The sequence below is a fragment of the Clavelina lepadiformis genome, chromosome 2, assembly GCF_947623445.1.
Source record: "Clavelina lepadiformis chromosome 2, kaClaLepa1.1, whole genome shotgun sequence".
NCBI lineage: Eukaryota > Metazoa > Chordata > Ascidiacea > Aplousobranchia > Clavelinidae > Clavelina > Clavelina lepadiformis.
Window position 1 is genome coordinate 6,559,777 of NC_135241.1, and position 20,624 is coordinate 6,580,400.

The 20,624-nt window shown below is 37.1% G+C and overlaps 3 protein-coding genes across 11 annotated transcripts in view; 1 reads left to right on the top strand and 2 right to left on the bottom strand.

The window, feature by feature from the left end:
* Positions 1-20,624, top strand: part of LOC143447494 (otoferlin-like) — a 49,271-nt gene that overhangs the window by 22,770 nt on the left and 5,877 nt on the right. For all 8 annotated transcript variants that reach the window (XM_076947629.1, XM_076947630.1, XM_076947631.1 and 5 more), the window contains 7 exons: positions 10,678-10,836; positions 11,011-11,170; positions 15,058-15,090; positions 16,267-16,400; positions 16,567-16,668; positions 18,894-19,017; positions 19,595-19,639. In XM_076947629.1, the coding sequence (XP_076803744.1) occupies positions 10,678-10,836; positions 11,011-11,170; positions 15,058-15,090; positions 16,267-16,400; positions 16,567-16,668; positions 18,894-19,017; positions 19,595-19,639 (757 nt within the window). The remainder of the gene's footprint in view (positions 1-10,677; positions 10,837-11,010; positions 11,171-15,057; positions 15,091-16,266; positions 16,401-16,566; positions 16,669-18,893; positions 19,018-19,594; positions 19,640-20,624) is intronic.
* LOC143447496 (uncharacterized) lies at positions 1,662-5,844 on the bottom strand. 2 transcript variants are annotated; one of them, XM_076947638.1, is made up of 4 exons: positions 5,134-5,843; positions 4,628-4,987; positions 3,092-3,433; positions 1,662-2,460 (listed from the first exon to the last, which is right to left on the bottom strand). In XM_076947638.1, the coding sequence occupies exons 1-4, from the start codon at positions 5,161-5,163 to the stop codon at positions 2,134-2,136; spliced, it is 1,059 nt and encodes a 352-aa protein (XP_076803753.1). In that variant the 5' UTR covers positions 5,164-5,843; the 3' UTR covers positions 1,662-2,133. The 2 variants fall into 2 exon arrangements, with proteins under 2 accessions (XP_076803753.1, XP_076803752.1); XM_076947637.1 differs by having other exon boundaries at positions 4,628-5,844.
* LOC143447497 (uncharacterized) lies at positions 6,067-9,227 on the bottom strand. The gene is made up of 3 exons (XM_076947640.1): positions 8,397-9,227; positions 7,600-7,677; positions 6,067-6,473 (listed from the first exon to the last, which is right to left on the bottom strand). The coding sequence occupies exons 1-3, from the start codon at positions 8,562-8,564 to the stop codon at positions 6,255-6,257; spliced, it is 465 nt and encodes a 154-aa protein (XP_076803755.1). The 5' UTR covers positions 8,565-9,227; the 3' UTR covers positions 6,067-6,254.

A 20,624-nucleotide genomic window follows, 5' to 3' on the forward strand; every position in this document is an offset into this window, starting at 1 on the left:
TTCAAGTCGTGGTTAAAGTTATGTAATTCGTTCAACGATTATGAATTCATGAATACACTCGTTGTCGATAACCACCTGCATTGTGTTCGTTATATCGCACCCATTATGATTAAGTTTTCTTTGCATTTGGTTGTTGTATTTTACTGACAGCGTTTGCCTTCTTTTGAAGTTATTTTTGATATTTTTGCCAGTATTCAACCCCAACTTTAAAGGCAAAGTACTAACTCAGTTGACAGAATTACTACCGAAAATTTGCTTAACGTCTTGCATTAAACCATTTTAAAAGCGATAATTATGAAAGCCCCGACAATGCAGAATACGTAATTCGTAACTCTTTTGACTTCAGTCAAGTTGTTAATTTGTTAGTTAATTCATTAGATTACTTTAATTTTAAGATATAAGACCATAATTAGTTAGTTTTTTACAAATGGGCTTCTAATAAGATGCTGTAGCATAAGCCTTTGTTGCATTATATAGCTTCATGTTTGGTCAAGTTATTTTCTGGCTTTCGTTTAGTCAGTGGGTGTTGATTGTGGAGCGGCGGTTTTGGAGTTGATTACTGACATCAAATTTAAACAAAGTTGTTAAAATTTTTATGTGTAAGTCTTGTAAGGATAACGGCGGCAAAATTCTGCGTAGAGCATTCCTGGGTGGCCAAGTATTGCGCAGTATGAGATCCCACACTTTCCTACCAATGCTACACGCCTGATTATAAAAAGCGATAAAAAAGAAGACGTTGTTTTGCATTTTGATTTCTTCGACGCGCGTAATTTTTTGCTTGAACGGATTAGTTAGACTTATAAACAACAATATTGCCCTATTGGAACGCTGATCGCTATGCAACGTGATTTAATGCCAGTAAACCAAATTGTATTTTGTTATGTTGGTATGTTGAAGCAGCTCCATTGTACTTGGAATTCAATAAGTTACAAACGTAACTTGTTTGGTTGTTTGTCTCCGATGACTTGTTTGCTTCTTGGAACGGGATAGGTAGTTATCCCACCTTGAGCGCTAAACAAGCTTGGTGAAATCTGTGGTTTCTATAGCTTTTTGTAGCATTGGCCAATACTTCTGTATGGATTGCACACTCGCCACTCACTCTAAAGATGACGGTTTTGATTTTGGGTGAAACTACACAAGACGTTTCGGTTGGGTCGACTTTCACTCATGTACGACCAAAAGTCTTTAAAGTCGGATTTTGGTAATATATCTGACCCGTTTTTTTTAATATTTATCAAACGTTTTCGTTTTTCTTTTGTTCAAAACGCGATCTCATTTGCTTGCAAAATCGCCCGGAATGCGATTAAATTGTCTTCAGACAATTCTTCGACACGACACTATATGCCTTTGGGCGCTGTCGAGCATACACCACGTCTGCCGATCTTATTCTTATCAACGCGCCATCGAACTTTCCTGAAACATTTTTTAAATAGCTAATTATATGCAGAAAAGAGTTTGATCTTGTTTCCAAGGTTTACTAATTGCAGTATTTTTATCGTTTTGCTATATTTTTACCTTCCCGTCTAGTATTTTACCAAAACAGTAGCGGAATCAGTGATGTTTTTTTATCAATGGGCCCTTTCACACATTCGGCCCGAAAATATACATATATAATTATTTCTGACATTTTTTTGCTTACTGCTTTACAGAAGCTAACGCCATGCCGTTGTATTCTGTATTGTTTAATTTAATATATTAAAGCGATTGCACTTGAGGAAAAAACAAAGTAGAAGGGTGAAAAACGAAACAAAGAAACAAAATTGCGAACCAACGCAAAGAAATAAGTACGTTGAATAAGTTTGAAATACACCAATACTGAACACAGAGCTTTGGCCGCTCCAACAAATTATCATAATCAGGCTCTTGGTAGAATAGAGTAAGGTAAATTTACAGCATAAACTTGTTCAGTGTCGCGCATTTTGCATTATGAGTATACTCTCTATACGGCCTCGTATCAGACCTTGAAGCGATACGTAAACAGTGATGCGTAAATATATAAATAAAAGAGAAAATACTCGTAGGGCCAAGCACCTTGACGTTGCTGTCATACAGCTCTGTATCGCTCTGATAGGCAAGCTACCAACTCTAAGCTTCTTGGTAATTTCAAAACTGCATATTTCAAGTCGTCAAACGCTATACGAACAATGTGCACGCGCCATCTAACTCAATCCAGCCCTGGCAGAGATACCTATTGATATACGGCAGCGGTATTCCGTTAACATCATGGTCTATAATTGGTGCGCAGACCCCGTATTTTCCAGGTTGGTAATTCGCTTTGCTTATAGTGAAGATCGCTGTATGTCGATGTTTGATTGTTTCGCAAATTGCGGTTGAAGGACCAGAAATGGGCCTACTCTCCCTGCAGCGCCCTATGTGGAATGGTTGTTTGTATTCTCCTATTCTTGTCAGGGTCACCATCTCTTCTGTTTCGACGTGACGCGCCTGATGTGGTGTCCCAGGCTGAAAAACAAAATACCTTGGCATTAGAGTCCAGACTAAACCGCTTGCAGTCAAACCACTTGGTTGAGATAGCTTTTCCGTGATACTACAAAGTACGTAAGAAATGGAACTTCCAAGGACCGTAACATTGTGCTTGGCGGTACCGCGTTGTTGTAATTCATTTATAGTCGTTTAACCAGTTACTTCCAGAGAGCTACTGACCGCAGATTAACGTCTCGCGAAGTCACTTTAAGTACTTTCGCGTTGGTATGCCTTGCACACCGTGACAACGTCATTTACCTCAGTTTGAGAAAGAAATTCTTTCAGCAAAGCTTATACGCAAGTATGCAAAAGTTTCTGTCCTTACGGCTATTTTCTTGATAAACAATAACCAAGTAAGTGTTTGAGGTGATGGATACTTAATAATTTTTATGAACCCGACTTTACAAAAAATGTAATAAATATTTATATATACAAAAATTAAAAGCGGCTAAACAATAGAATGCAACTGGAGTAACATACTTTTAAATAACATAGTTATATACTGCAGTATAGCAAAATTATAAAAGAATATCCTAAACTGCAGTAATTTGTTCATATGTAGAACCTAAAGCAGTTGTAATATACTAAAAAAAAACAGGAATAAACCTACCTCAAACTTGGTTACACAAAGTGGCCTTCGACCGTCTGATCTCCTCGCCGCGCTACTTTTCAGTATCGGTTTCTCCCCGTACTCTTGTGTTGTTCTTGGTCTATACTCCGGGTCGCTTCTGATCTCATTTTCATGTACGAATCGAGAACGGTTTTCGTCCAAGAACTCCTCCAGTGTCTTGCCTCCGTTCTCCTCGCTCTCATTTCGTAGACGTTTCGTCAGTTTTCTTTCCTGTGCCAGGTCTTGCTTGCACTTTCGGTAATCGACCATGAACTCGGCAAGATTGCGTGGTTCTGTCTGCTGCGTGCTAACTGCTGGACTTGAACTTGGCATTGGTGTCGCCTGCACAGGTAACGTCTCGATTAAATAAATCAAAAAGCTTAGTACGGCGGCTTTGAGAAAGTACATTGTATTAGCAGACCTTCGCACCTGGAACTAATCGCTTTTTCATGCACCGCCAATTTATATGTATGCTCGCAGCAACATACGTATCGCGGTCGCCGCTTTTTGCTGTTTTTTCTCTTGGATTCGTTAGATTTTGTTTATATTTTTGTTGCAGCGAGTGAGTTTTCTTGCCTTGTTTGAAAGCGATCTCTTTTTTCGCTTTGGCTAAAATGCGTGTCAAAAGTGGGTATAGCGATTGGAAATCTGTGAGATAAACGTCTTTCTTGTGCCGCTTTCTGTGTAGATTGGTTAACCATAGCGAAGTAGACCGGTGAGATCATTATACATAACTTAGCTATTCAAATCACTTGTCTATTTTTGTTAGAACTCTTTTCCTGTTGACTGGAATTTATAAATTTATTTTCTCCTGGAGATTAGGTTGAAGGTAAGACAGAATATTTTGCTCGGTGGGAAGAAGAATTGTCCGTTACATATCCAAATAAACAAAAATCGCAAAAACGCCATTTTGTTGAATATGTGTATCAAGAACATCTAAGTTCACCTGAAAAAGTGTTTTTCGTCTTGTCTGTTGATGGGAACCTATCACTTATCCCGGATGATTTCCCTCTTGGTTAAAATTCCCGACTAAAGAAGTTCAGTCTTTGCAGATGAAGGTCGAAAGTTCGTTCGATGATAATAAATTAATTAAATGACTGGCCTGACACACACGAGTTTTTGTTCATTGCATAAACGAGTTCGTTTCATCCTTATTGGACATGTTTGTATTGAATTCGAAGATAACGTTTCCTTTCCTGGTGAATGCCCAAATGTTTTTGTCTATAGGCGAAAAATATCTATATGCATTGTCTACAGTGCTCCTTAAATGTCTATATGTATAAATAATCTTATAATTCTCCTTCTTGAAAATTCACTTATATTCTGAATAACATACGAAATTTTAGCTTGTGTCACTTACTACATACAGTAGTAAACTCGCTTACTTCTTAAACGCACAAGCGGGTAGAAATTTCCGTAGCCGTTTAAAATCTATGGGCGCTCAAGGGCATACGACATATAAACTTTGCACATGCACTATGCAACTTTTAAGCTATTTAGAATGACGCAAAATGTTTAATCTGATTCAGTACCTACCTCTTGTTGGCTTCCTAGTCGACAAACGCGTCCCATTAAATACTGCATTAGTTGCTCTTGCCGGTTCCTGCATAACGACACGCAATTCAAGCACATGGCAAGACTGTTAATGTAACGGTGCGGATAAACGGATTGTCTTAAACAGTCGTAACAAGTTGACGGTATGACGAAGAGATTCCCTTCCGCAGCAAATATCCTCATGGTAAACGTTAATAGAAATATCCAGCAGCCTACTGATGCACATTGCTTGACAATAGAATTTAAATATGGTCTTCCGTTTGAGGTAGTAAGTCCTTGTTTCAAATCTGTTGGGTTGGATTTTTTATGCATTTTCCTTTTCTTTCGTAATTTCTTCCTTAACTGCAAGGTAAATTTGCTCTCAAACAGTTTTTTCCCTTCATATTTTATAGCCCACGGACTAGAGCTTACACTCGGCTTCTTAAGCTGCATGTTGTTCGAAAATATCTGGTTAATTACACCAGACTGGTTTATCATATGTTACTCACCGCCAGATATAGCATATAATGGCCGAACATGTTCGCTTTTATAGATAAACAGTTCCTCCTTGTTTCGTCAACTTTATTGAAGTGAAATCGCCTCACCTTGTATATTAAAAATGCAGGATTAACGTGTTGTGGTCAAGTCATAACTACTTAATACTGCTCGAACCGCTTAGCGCTGCAAACCGTTGTAGGTTTCTAGGAAAATACGCCATCAAATGTGTAAAAATATCCATTTTTTACCCGAGCAACCGTCAATGTACTTAAAATGTTTACCAACTCATATATATAAGTCTGACTCTCTGCGGCCTGGATTGTTTGGACTGTGATTGAAAATCCTGCCTCGTTTGATGCTTATATTTTCCACAAATTGTAGTTTAAACGTGTAATGTTACATTCCGCGCGTAACCTTGACATATCATCGAAACGTGTCGGCCGCAGGTTTTAATTTTGCAGTCAACCGATAAAGCCCTTTTCATTGAAACACAACGCGTCCGAACTCCACAATTTTGCCTTTGTTCAAAAGAATTTTCCTTCCGCCGTCGGCATGTTGTTGGTAACATCTCGCCAAAGTTAATGCCGAATTAACATTTATCAAGCTTACGTCTTTTCTTGTCGTCTACTTTTGGATAAACCTTATATCTTCTGATCAAGTCTGTTGCAAGGGCAATTACTACTACTCTCGGCAGCAGTGACAACCAGCTAATGAACTTAACCTTGTCTAAATTCCTAGATACCGCGTTGTACCTGCATAAAAATATTTAGATAACCCGCGGCAGACTTAAATATTTTTGCTCGTTGCTTAGTGACCAAGTCATAATCTTCTAATATAGATAGCCAATCTTTTTATACACTGTATGTTTCCAAAACCTTATTCTGAAACTGTCCGACTTTGTGCTACTTTTCTAGTTGTTATTTCAAAACCAATCCAAGTTTAGGTAATGAAGTTTTATATTAAAAAAGCACAGTAATAAAAACTCAAAAGGTACAAGATATCATTTACATTCTTTTGAAGAAGTACCACGTAGAAAGTATAAAACGGTTGGGAGCTGTTAGTCGGCATAAATTACTATACGTAGAAAAATAAATACTTTATGTGACGCAAAAAATGTCCAACTACAGTCCAGTTAAACACGCGGTATCTTCAGTTGGCATAGTCCTGGTAACTCGATCCATTCGAGGCACCAAACAAGTTCTACATTATCGGAAGGCCTGCATTGTTGATATCGACCTGCGTTTCCCTTTGACGTTTGAATCCATGCCCTGTGCCTTTGCGATGTAATCTCGCAAGTTCCCTCGACGTCATTTATCGGTGTGGAATAAAGACAACTTCCGACGCTAAACTTCTGTGAAGGATAAACCGAGGTTAAGGTCGGTATAGTTTGCAAGTTTCCTAACCAAATTAAAGCTGACCCAGTGTAGGCAGTTCATGCATAAGGTCGTGTACAAGATTGTGATTACATGTTCGAATTCACTCCACGTTACCGTGCCAGGTACAGTTTATTGTGTAAACAGGCGCTTTAATAGAAATTTTTGAACATTTAGATTTAGTAATAGTCTTTGTGGTGGCTTTATAACAGTTTGACGGACTGCTTAATCTGATTTCGCCCTTACTCTCTCTAGCAAGTCACGTCGCAATTACGAGAAATTACATTATTAGAAGACCTTAAAATGGATTGTTTTCTATAACAGCTTCGGTATAAACGGAGTTAGTCGGTGTCTAACGCAGGTAACACAAAAACAATGAACTGGCGGCCATGGTTAAGCGATCGCTGGCGCTACAGTAACAATTCGTAATTATACACATATTGTTTTTGATGACAGGAAACGTTCGCTTTTGGCGCGTGCCTCGCTATTCGAAATATTTGCGGCCTAAACCGGCGAAATTTTAGGCTTGGTCATTCAAACTTTGTTATCTTTCGAGTAACATTGACAATTTCAAACCCGCGATTAACGTTTTTCTATCTGAGTTTTGTTGTGGTGATGATACGTGCCATCACCGTACTTAAACGCTTGAAAAGGTAAAAACTGTACCTTATACGGGCATGTGGGCAGTGGGGTAATGCCCTCCTGTATCCAAGCTTTGCGAATTATATTTCTGTTTTGTTTGTTTTATCAATATTACCGTATAATTGCCAATTCACCATTCGTGCGCTTGGTCGCGCGATTTCGCCACCTTACGCAACACGGCGTGGTGTGACGGCGACGTGGAAAACGCGTGCCCGCTTATCCTGTTCTTACTTTGGTTTCTTGTTCCAAGTAGAGTTCGCTCTATTTTTAAAATTAATTTAGTAGTTCACCAGACTAAAAATTACGACGGGATATTGCGCCATGTTTCTTGCGGAAAACCCCTTGACGTAATTTTGGACAATTCCATCTATATTAACTGGCCTTATTAAATTTTTTGTTCGTGATTTTTGTTGGTTCGTATTGTATGACGTCACATCTAATGAAGACTTGTTTATGACCCACCTGTGCTTGGTTGCCAGCCCCTACGAGGTCTACTTTGTCTTTGGTCAGGTAATGTATGGCATATTGCTTCTTTTCGATCTGTAAAGAAAAGTGTTTATTAATTGTATAATTATAATTAGTCAATTTGTGAACACTGCATTTCGCTTTCTATTCGTTTTAGCTCAAGATATTTCAAAATGTTTTCAAAAATATCTCTTGCGTCTAGACGACAGGTTTCACATTATTTGCCGTTTGTTTATATTAAATTGATCCTTTCGAATTTTAAAAAAGGCTTTTCTATAAATAGGGCTCATAATCCAGCATTGCGGCGTTCGGTTCCACGATTCACATATTAAGTCGAATTGCAACTATAATTAATTGTTCCCCATCGAAAGTTTGTTGTTTGTTTGTTGTTTGCAGATTATTCTCCGGATAAGTTACTTTGCTGCAAATTTAGTTCAATAGGTAATCTACGTTGTTTACAAAATAGAGTGACTCAATGTTGAAAAATTTCATCACGCATCGCTTTACTCATTGCACACGTACTTAGCAGGATTCGTTTATGGTTTGCAAATGAGCGCGCATTCACGTTTTTTTTTATACAAATTACTTGAAATATTTGAGATACTCTGTTGACAATCAGCCGATATGCAATTTTGGAAAGAAAGTTGATTAATTAAATTCTTATGCTATAAAATCCCATAAAAGTTTGTTTCTTTCAGTAAATACAGTACGAGTACACGATTCGATTGCTTTCTCGCTTTATACTTCTGTCGATCGGAATCAAAATCCCACTATGAACTTCAAGCACGACTTACCTCTAAAAGCGTGGGGCAAACGCTGACCAAATTTTCCGTTTCCATATCTTTCTTCATCCTTTGTAGTTCAATGTCCGAGTGCCCCATGTAAGTTGGCATGGTAGGTCTCGCTCTGGCTAAGCACAGAAAAGTGCTGAGCACTATAAACACTGTCATCACTGTCTTCATATTTGTCTCTTGTTGTTATGCTTGTGTATGCTGTTTCTATCTCTGTTCTCAAATGCTTGCATTACGGGCTGAATTTAGCGCTTTTATACAATCGTTATCTATTTTTGAAAGCTGGCGACTAACTGACATTATGCCCCGTTATAGTCAAAAGTGTGCCAGCCTATGCGCAAATAATCAATTTCGTGCAAGTTGAGTAACTGCTCGTGCGTAAGGAAAAAGTTCGGTTCAAAATTTTGGTTTGACAAAGCAAATTTTTTCAACATATTTCCTGGCTATCGCGATTATTTTTACTTATATCGTAACGTGGTAACTGTTAATTTGGTAAACAACATAAGGTTACGTAAATCCTTAACTGCTTGACAAAGGGGAAAATTGCTATACCCTTTTGGATAAACGCGTCGCACGACCGCTTGCGTATAAGCTGGACAGTAGCATTTACCATGTAAATGTTGGCATTTTCATGGGCTTCATAATTTTGGCACTTACTTTTGCATTTAATCTTTGGCATGTAATTCTTTGAAAACTTTAACGTACAGACTACCTCGATTTGCTTCACGCGTATCCATTTACATGCCTGGCACCAATAGAATGCTTTGTCGTCATCAGTCATCACACAGTAGTGCGGCCAAATGTCGTCTAGATTTTCTAGTAACGTCGTCCCGATAATCTTTTACCCTTCCGCGTGTAATTACTTGCGCCCAAATTGCAGGAAAAGTTTGCGCCCCACAAATTATTTATAAACATCGACCACGCTTTTACCAATGGTCAGGTAAAACCGTCACCGGAATTCTCATTACTCGATTGTCACATGATCTACCGGTGAAGAATTAGCATTTGGGTATGTCCTTCTTCGAACCTTACACATTTCGAAAACGCACAGGAAATTATGACAACTATTCAAGAAAGCTGTTTATTGCGTGGTTATTTTTGCATGCAAATTTTTCCCCGAAAACTTGTATTTCATTAGGCCGACCCTCATGAAACTTTTGGAACGATGATGTTGAAAGTTGAAACACTGCGTTGTTGGTCTATATTTGCATCTACAATATTTTGACAGAATTTATACCAAGTCATTTACTTACGCCTGAAGCGCCCGGTTTTACATTCAATTGGACATCTTTAACAAATTCGTGACCAGGATTCACACGGCTTGGAGATAATTCTTTTACCCAACTGCGTCATTAGACGCGTCAGAGAAATTCGTAATAAAAAAATCGCAAATTATCTCGGTCCATTTATACGTGCTGATATTTCATACAGTATACATGTACTCATGTTCGCAATCGGTGTCTGCTATTTGGATTGTCACATTTTCTGTTTCTTGCCGGTGCTTTTCATAATGAAAGGTCTCCAGCAGTGAAGTTGTCCGCTTTCACAGCTTCTTACGCAAGCGGTTCTGCAAACGGAGTATGCTTATAACGTAAGTCCAAGCATATCTGGACTTGCAGTGCTACAAGCAGCAATAGGTTTAAATGACCTCTGTTTCTTTTCTTTGTGTTTAGTGGCGCCGCTAGAAAAACAAAGATGCTCTTATGTGTAATCCCCTCCATTTCTTGAAATCGCGGCATCTTGCACCCAGTCGTTCGGTCATTTGAGTTCATGCAATCAACTATATCTTTGTTTAGAAAAATGCAAATGCACTACGTTATTTTTAATTTTGGCCCAAGATTTTTTAAAATGTGCCTAATATGACTGACAGAAGACTATCTTATAAGTTAAAAGATTACGTTGCTAAAATACTGTGCCAATTTTTATTAAAATTCACCAAAAAGGGCCAAATTTCATGATCATGATGTCATCGACAGGGTTACTGCACGGAAAATGAAACCCCGAAACTCCCGACAATTTACGTTATATTTCGTTATACTTTCACAGTGTTGCGTCACTCTATTTAAGGAGAGTTGGCCATTGACCTGATCGGAGTTTCTTAGATAGCATACAGCTCTCCCGGAATGACGTATATAACATATACTCACGTTTCATAACGTAATAATTGTTGATGTTAAATCGGGTATAGATTAGGATATGAGTCGATTCCAACCGTAACCTATCTCTATAACCCATAAAATGTTTAACCAACCAGGTATAGTCTACAGACTTGCGATTTTTCCAGGTCTTATTCTGGGGTCTGAGGGACTTAAAACGAGTGCAGTTAATCTCTGTTGATCGGCCAAGAGTCGATGTTGAGATTGCCGGTCGCAGCGTCTCGTCTTGCGTAATCAGCAATTACAAGAAAAATCCGAACTTTGCCGAACCTGTCAGGTTTATCGAGGTAACCCAGCAATCACCACAGATATGCTTACGTTTAAATTTAAGTGAAACGATGTAAAATCTGTTTTCATACGCACACACAGTAGAGGTAAATAAGATACAATTAGTAGTATACTTTTTGTACGTCTTTTCTGCAATGGAACGACGTTCATACTCATTTTTTGATACCTCTTAGGATGTTGATCTTCCTGAAGTGGAGTACTGGTGTCCCCCGATCAGCATCACCGTGGTAGACTGCAGGGCGTTCGGACGTTCAGTGCTGGTGGGCACACACATCATCAGCAACATCTCCAAGTTCATGTTTCGTCCTGCTGATAAGTCAAAAACCTACACTGGTGAGCATTATTTCTTACGTTCTCTGATTTCATCACAGCTTGGTGACATTCTCATGATTTGAATACAGAGGAAAGCGCCGCTATCTAGCGCAGGAGCAATGTTAACTTATTTCTTTTTTAATAATGTATGACTTTTGAATGTTTTCAAACTCCCATGTTTGTTTACAAAAAAGGTTTTGATAGAACCGAGATTCGAGGTACAAACCAAATGTTTGTCGTGCACTGGTTGTTACACAGGAGTTAAGTTAGTCAACCACAGCCTTATTCATTAAGGCAAATGTTTTTCAAAATTTTTCACAGTTACGATAGCTCAGTCAAGCGTTAGCAACCAGTGGAGCGATATATTCTTCAGTAACCCAATTAAAATAGAAATTTTGACAAATGAAGTTGAAGTTGTGCCGTCCATATCTGCAAAACGAATTGGTCATCCATATTAATTAAAAAAATTTCATCGTGCGCCCAACAAATCATGCTGTCTTCAAAACTACAAAAATACCACCAGGCTTTAATTATGATTTATATTTGCTGTTCGTATGTTTCCAAAAACAGCAAAAATCGTCAGGATGTCAATCATGCAGTATCTTTAAGGCTTCCATTTAACAAGTCATAATTTATTGATATCAAAAAAGCAAAATGCGGTATCTGTGAGAACCTGCAAGCCACTTTGCAAGCCTCTTGTTCTTCTTTTTGAAAAGATTGCTTTGTGTAGGAATGTTCATACAAAAAGAAATATGTGGTTGTTACACGATTCCGATTTCTATTAATAAAATTGAAAGAATTGTTTGAAGGTCAAACAACCGTAACCTAGTTTTTATGATCGTACACTAGAACAATTTCTTCATTACATGCATTTGTTTCTTGCGTGAAAACAACCAGATTCACCGCTTTTATATCACTCTGTGATACTTTGGTGGCGGCTAATGGTCCTGACTTACAAAAGCGGTCCCCGAACTGACAAAACTTCCAATTTATATAACAGTACAATTTGCTTGTTTAATGACCATCTTTTACTGGTGAGCTGGCGCTTTGAAATGCCGCTTGACATGAAATGACAAGTCTTGAAATGAAATAACAAGGTATCCTGGACAGGTGTCAGAAAATAGCATGTTGTGCCTGTTAACATGTTTTGCCTGTTGTGCCTGTCGTGATTGACGCCAAACACTTAAGATGCTTAAAATAAATCTAACTTACCCTACAGTCATATCTGGAATAAATTTAAATGCAGGCTTTTATTTTTTTGCACAGTGTATTTTTAATTGCCGATTCCTTCACCAGTTTTGTGGCAAAACGTGCTCATCATTGTGCAATATCCACGGAATTTGTTGATCAATTGATAAATCTTCATTATTAAAAATGTTTATTTGAGGTTAATCCGTGTCATCTTTTCCTTGAGGAAGACTTACAAACAAGAAAAGTTAACATTTTCCAGTCAATAATAAAAAAATTCTTCTATCAAGTGAAGAATGTTTTTAATCAGTCTCTACAAAATCACCCAAAATAGTTGTTTTTTTCAAAAATTTAATTATAATAATGACCCGTCATTTCGATGAAGATACAATCAAGTCTAAAGTATTCGTATTCACTCACCAAGTTGATACGTCATTTGCGTTCGGTTTCTTGCTACCGATTTTTCCACTTGTTATTCTGTATAACGAAATGTAATCTTGTTTTAATGATAATTAATCAAGCACAGGTATTTAGTTCGGCATTAATTCTTGCTTAGAAACCAATGATTTCTATGAGTCATTCAACGAGAAATGTATTTGCGATAAACATAAAATACGGGTTTATCAAATATAAAACAAGCTTTTTCTTGTGACGTTTGTACAAATAGTTCCTTTTTCGTTTTTTATTGTAAGTTATAGAGAATTGTTAAATTCACAAGGTTATTCAATCGATTATATCATTTTGTTTTACAAAACGGAAGTATTTGTTTTCTCTGAAGGGAAGCACTCTTATATAAGGTCGTTAAAGTCGTTTGACTCGTGTTACATAATAATTAGGCATTATAAAACATTATAAAAACTGGATACGTAACCGGTTGTATGCTGAAGAATATATCATGTCATTTTGGGCTTAATCAGTATTAGATTGAGTTTACCTGCGGTCTGAATAACATGCCCGTACAAAGATTGTCTAAACATTTGCCGAATAAGGCCATTTTAATAGCATTAGTTGAAATCCTAACAGTGAAATATATTTTAAATTTTTTCAGTGTTTAAAATGATATATTTTCAAATGTTTGTAAATTACCAAAATTTTTCTTTAAGGGGAACCCAAACGTTAATACAAACAAATGTTTATATAAATCGGTTGTCCATCATACTGTTCATAGTATGTTTAATTTGAATGTGGATTTACATTTAGGCTACATCAAAATTTGCTACGTGTTTTTCAGTTTTATCAAAATAATAAACATATTTTATACATTGTTGTTATATACCGAGTGGCCCAGTTGATTGAGCAAAATCCGTCTGATTTGTATATTTTAGTGTGTATTTTCAATTCAAGGCGATCTATTTATTGATATGATATAACCCAGCAACGTCACATATAGAACATCAGTTTCGGCCTTAAATTGAAAATATTTTCAAATACTTTGTTTCTTTCAGTTAAGTATTGTCCGAAAATGGAACTATAATGTTCAGGGTTCTTAAAGACGCCAAATAAAATAAATCGTTTAAAATTTTATAAAATGCTGAAGAAAGGATGGCTGCCAGGAATAGGTTTAAAGTGCTTTGTTTCTTCTCCACTAAAATGTAATATCTAATCCAAGTCTTTAATTTAAATTCAATTGATTCATTGCCAAGTTCGTTAAGTGGATGAGAAATGGTTTCGGACTGCTTTATTTGTGGTAACTTTCAGCACGCTGAAACAGTCAAGTTCTTGTTTTCGCCTCATCTACTGCCAAAACCAAAACTGTTTGTTTGTCTACAACTTCAGTTCATCTGGATACAGTGATAGCCAACTTGCAATACTCCTCGATTATGGTTAGCTTTTATGCGACGCACACTAACCTCAGAACATTTCGAATTCAAGTTATCATGTAAAGTTTAGTTTCGTCTTAATCTAACCGCACCAGAATTTTATTTGTTTGCGCATCGCGAAATCTCTTTTTGATTGCTAGTTGAACGAAACAAATTTGAAATCCAAGTTGTTTGATGTGCTGGTTGGCGAAGAATGTTCAAAACTTTTTAACTAACTTTAGCACTGCAGGCGAGGTATATGGCATAGCGTAATATAAATGCTTAAATGATATAAAATGATTGCCATTTGTATTAAATTGTAGAACTTGCCCTATTTGCTTTTACATTTTACCTGTACTTTCAAATCAAAGCAATTAACAAGTGGCCAATTATAGCCACAACCCCTTTCGATGCTATATCGTTTATTTTAGTGTAAAATAAGCAGAAAGCTTTTTGCGAATAGAGTCACCCCGAGAAAGCTGTACATTTGCCCTTCGAATTACGAAAGTCCCTACGTTGAAAGTGTTTTTTATGTTTGTGCAATATCTTTACTCATTCGCGCTCATAAACAAGTATAAGGCAGCGCGTCGTACCACCACAATAGCCTAGTCCTAATTTTACCATGGTACGTTGTGTCCTATTACACCAAGACTCGCAATAAACAACATAAAAATCGTTTAGCGAGTTTTTTTTAATTTGCACCAACAACACACAAATTCACGATCACTAATTGTTAAGCAGATTTACAGGTACGTGTTTATCTTTATTTCGGGAAACTGCCATAGTTTTTAATTAAGCTCTTTCACAAGTTATTTATGGAAAATTGCAGAATGTAACTAATATCAATTGTTGATCATAAATGCATTTATTTTGCCCACTGCCTAACAATGGGGCTTAACTTTTATTGTTTTTTTTTACAAGCTGCGTGCAGGCTACTTAGCCAAGGTCTTGCAGGTAATGACGATAATGTTTTTTTTTAATTTTTTTCATAGTTTTGTGTTTTTTAACTTTTCTATACTTTTATGTTTTAACTTCTTAACTTGCATGTAAATTGTATTTTGCTAAACCCATTCAAACTGTTATGGAGCTAAGTCATTATATTTTCATCGTTATTAGTATCTTAAAGTTCCTCATACACAGCAGATGTCCTCAACCTGTGGCCCACGATGCCATATTGATTTTTGCATTATATAGCGCGATAAAGCCAATTGTGTCAAGTTCTATGATCGAAACGTTTGGTAATTTTTGAAGAGATTTTGGTGCTTGTTGGCGTCACGAAATTGTATGTGTACTTGTTCGTTTCCTCACAAGAAAACTTGTCGCACAAACCGCTTTGCCCGTAAGTGAACAGCTTCTGTCGCTGTGGTTTTAGTATGACGTGTATGGCAGTGGTGATTATTATTAGCCAAATGTGCATTAAAGCAGTCTTAATTGGTTTCAAAACTTACAGAAGCCCTTTAGCGCTCTCGCGTCTATATCTCGTGCAACAATAAGAATGAGTGTTTTAATACGTTTATTTGAATTTTGTTACCACTTTTTAGCGCAATTATTTAGTAAAACTATTTTTTCGGAATTAGCGTCCATTTTTTCTTGCATGTAACCTGTCACCATTCATCATTTTCATTTCGCGGTCCGTGGCCCGAAAATGTTGAAGACCCTTGGTACACACGTTCATTTACCAAATCCCATCATCAGTTTTCTATTGAAACGTGTTAACTAGTTTTAATATGTTATATCGTTGTGTGTTGTCCCAACAGAGTCTGCACGACATGTGTATTTAATGTATTACCGTAGTAAGTATGGCGTAGACCGTAGGAAATAGGTGACGCATATTTAGCACATTGGTTATTAATTATTATTTCTCATTCTAATACCGCCATCCACCATGTTAATTAAGAATCTTATTTTCATATAGCATCTATTACAGTTTAAAGAATCTTCATCCCTTATCTTTATGTTATGTCTTTTGCGTCTCATTTATTGTTCAGTATTACCATCGACGATTTATAGTGTAGTGCACAGAAAAAGCTTCTGCATACCGCGTCCATTGTCGTTTGAAAATCGCGACTTTGGCTTCTGGTGGTCTTTTCAGAGCACGCCCATCTTACTTGTTGTTGTGATTTTTGTCAGGTATTAGAGAACAACAGCACCGGGCCGCGTATGCGGCAGCGATCGCCGCAAAAGAAGACACAGTGCTCACAGTGGACCCGGTTCAAACACAACAACCAAATGGGGCAGCCGGCGCTGTCAAGATTGAAATTCAGGTGGAACATAAACTGCTGCATTAAGGCTGATACATGCGCCTCCTATTCAAAATAAAATTCCGTCTAGATTTTAAGATATTGTCATGTTATACGTTAAATTCTGAAGTTCGGTCTGTTTTCATGCGAGCAATCTGTCCTCATCATCTCCTTTGCTCGTATTGTGTAGGAAGAAGACAAGAGGATCAACGAAGAAGAGGAGGATCCGTTGGATGAAACAACGTTGGATTGGTGGAGCAAGTACTTTGCATCACTTGAAACTCTTAACGAGGTTTATTTGTCGATTTTTAAATTTTGATTTTTTTTCTCTTTGGTATGTAGTTCTACTAATCAATTCTTTAATTAGGAGGTTAATACTTTCTTGTTACACCGCGTAGGCGTACATGTTTTTCCCAAAACTTTGCTGTGCACACAGCTACACGTATTACTGCACCAAAAGAAGTAGTTAATTTAATAAAATGACTCGTGATACTGTCTATTGGATTAAGGCAAACCGATCAGGTCTTCTGAGATTGTCAACTTGAGCACAAGAGGAAAACATTCGCATGGATATTAATCAACTATATGTCAGATTTAATTATAAGACATCTGCTGAATTAAATTCAAAACAAGAATCATAGAAAATAATGCGGCTGACTATGGAAACCGTCTCGGTGTCATGTGGTTATCAAATTGTGGCTTCAATTTTGTGTTATTGTTACCTACTGTTAGTGCGCTGAGCAAATAAAAATTAACATACAGTAACTTTCTTGCAAGCAGGAACTAATGAACCTTATTATTAATACACCATCATGCCGTTTTTGACTGCTTCTAAGTTCAACAAAAAATAGAATAAAATTATCCTGTTAAAATGGAATTGTCACCAAAGTCAAAATTTGACGCTTTGGGCTAATATCTAATTATTAGGGCAAGTTTTTGCAACTTTTGCAACTTTTTTTTACAGCTTCCGGCAGCTTCCTAAATACTCAGAATTTATGTAGTATGCTGTTTTAAGCTGTTTGTAGGAATTTTATATTGCAACTTTTTGCAACTTTTTTCTATTTTTCCGGCAACTTTTAGCTGCAACTTTTATCAAGTATTGCGCAAAATGTAAAGGAGTGATTTAAAAAACATGCTATAAAACTATTTCTAGTATGGTTCTATTCTCTTTGATTTGCATAACAAAGAGCTATGTGATGGATTAGCTGCATCTCAATGTTAATAGATTGCTTGATTAATTCACTGTCGTTTAAATTTGAGGTCCTTTCCCATTTCACTGACGCCCAGGCGAGACCGCCGAAAATTACATTTTCACTGGGTCACCTTTTTCAGGCTATTTATTTTGTTAAAGTCGCCAACACTGAGTTTTGCTGCAATGCCTTGGATCAAGTTTGCAGACCTAGGGGGTTTGGGGTGTGGTATTTGACTTGTTTTGGGGGGAGGGGAGGGGAGGGGTGGGTTATCGCTTTACTGTTTGGCTTTTTGCGGAAAATTATTTCCTCATTGCGTTATTTTCTTGCTGCGTACCGGCAAAAAATGTAAGTTTCGGCGGTCTCGCCAGGCCGTCCGTGAAATAGAAAAGTACCAAATTTGACAGCTCTGCAGGAGCTGACAGCGAAATGCTGTCATGTAGGTTTCAAACCTAAAGAACATAAAAATGTGTGCATGATCGATTGAATAGCGAAGAAAGAAACGGAACAAGCAGACACCCTGCAAATCTTAAACTGTTGGGTTATACAACGGAACCTTTCGAGTATCTCATACCCTAATAATTTTAAAAAACTTGTTCATAAATGCAACTTTTTACTGCAACTTTTGTTAAAATTAAGTGCAACTTTCTCACGATTTTAGTGCAACAAAAACTTGCCCTACTAATTATGTAACGACCATGTTGATAACGGGAAAGCTTAAATTTTTCGAATTACTTTCTCTCAAGTCGTCACTTTTTGATTTGTTTACTGTTTTGGAACCTTTACTTTTATTCAAGAACTTGTTGTATTTGCGTCGAATTCAGAATTCAATTTTCTTTGTGTGTGAGGTTTTAAAAACAAACCCTTGTAGTCCTTTACATTAAACTGCGGCAAGTTTTGAATATTCGAACGTCAAAAGTGGCGTCCGTTTATAGTGTTTTTATGAGATTTAACGAACGCCCAATTCAATAGAAAGTTAATTAACTAGGTTGAAAATAACTTTTGCTTCGGTGTTGCACCAGGAAATAACACGAGTCTCTTCGCCGCTAGTTACACATGGCTGTTGACTTGGAAACGAGTTTTTTCTTTGCTTTAAAGCAGGGATGTCCAACCTTTTATTATAGTGGGCCGCATTGTCACTTGAAATAATTGAATGGGCCGCAAAACCTATTAAATTTCAAGAAAAATGGGTACATGAAGTACATACTCTTGGAGTGAAAATGACTAGTGGGCCGCACAAAAATCTCAGGCGGGCCGCACTGTGGCCCACGGGCCGCAGGTTGGACATCCCTGCTTTAAAGGGTTTTTAAAACAGTCTCTTTTACAGGAAAAACAAAAACAAGATGACGAAGCGCAGCAGCAACAGGATCTTTTCAGTGAGGAGGAAAAATCCGGAGCGACATCTGGCGACGAGAAGCAGTTTAATAATAAGACGAAGTCAATGGAAAGCGGTAGGCATTGCCGAGTGTATACTCTACTCGTCGGTTTTATTAGTTAACAGAACATACGCACAAGCTTCACGTTTCATTAATATATTTTTTTTGTTGATGTAATGTTTTTTTTTAAATTTCTTTCGCATTCATTCATTCATTATTACAGTGCATCACTTGTTTTGTTAAATTATTCATAAAATTCTTCGCTCACGTTCTCCACAAATATGATGTAATCGCGAATGGTGTGTATTTTTGGGTACGCTTTCAATAGCTGGCAACAATGCCTGGCTTTTATTATTCCTACGTTATTATAGCTACTGCACAATGCACATTGTCTGTTTTAACTTCTACTCGGATTAGCATTCCAACGCAGCAAAGGTTAATTGCATGATTTTTATCAGTAAGTTATAAATTGTCATCACATACTTGAAACAATAACAAAATTTCTTCTGAATGACGTGGAAGGCCAAGGAAATTGGTATCTCCTAACATGACATTGGCTTAATAGGCGACTAAGCACGCTAGGATATCAAAATATGCCTATGGTATAATTTCTATCCCAAGTCTAAAGTTGTACTTAACTTTTTTTCTGCAGCTGCAACGTTGACCTATTTTGGTCAAACAATCACGAAGAAACACGGTATACAGTTGTACAACTACTGGATAATTAGTTAGAGTGCTTACCAGAGATTTGTGATAAATTGCATGTGGCAATCGTGTGACTTGTGGCATTCGAATCATGATCACCATATAATTACAAGCTTTGTGCTGATTTTGCTTCGGTTTCGAAGCATGCTCTTGTGATCATGTATTTAAAATAACGTTAAAATCGTCAACAGGCTTTAATTATTTTAAATACGTTTGATCTACTTGTTGGTTGGTTTTTCTTTTTCGGTGAATAGTATGAATTCATATTTTTAGAAAATGGTAGACAAAGGGTTTCTTTTTACTTTTCAATGCATTGCAGATTGCAATGATTATTTCAATTATTTTGCATGCGGCTGTGCTGTTCTTTTACGGTATATTAGCCTTGATATGTAAAGTAACCCGTTTTGGTAAGATTATGTGGTGACGTTTCGAAGTTTGACCAGATTCGACTCGGTTTGTTGTTTGCGAGTTGATCTACACAGATTGAAAGATGTGGTTCGATTTAATTAATTTTAGCAGATAATTAACTTTTGATTTTGAGTTTTAAGTCAATCAATATAAGTCTGAAAACTTTCATGGCGCAATTCAAGTTTAAACCGGTGCAACTCAGTTTAATTTAAATCAGATATTTTGATTGGGTTATTCTTCTTTGTTTTTGCCCCTCGCCTGCACCATGTGAGTCTGGTCACGTGATGTTGGCAACGTGCCAGATGCATGCTCAGAAATAAATGAAAAAAATTCTTTCCCAGAAAAATTAGTTTTTAAGTTTAATTTCTTGAGCGAGCGTCTGGCCATTGTGTCACTTTGTTTAATTAGGAAACCGTTTTCTCACGTTTAAAAAATCGTCGCCAAAACGTTTTAGCGCTAGTATATAAAACGACACTCAATTTTGTTATGGTAATTGCTTTCAAATATGCTCTAAACTCTGTAACCAGTTAAGCATTTAGTTTAATAAGGTATTCCAGGCCATGTTTCAT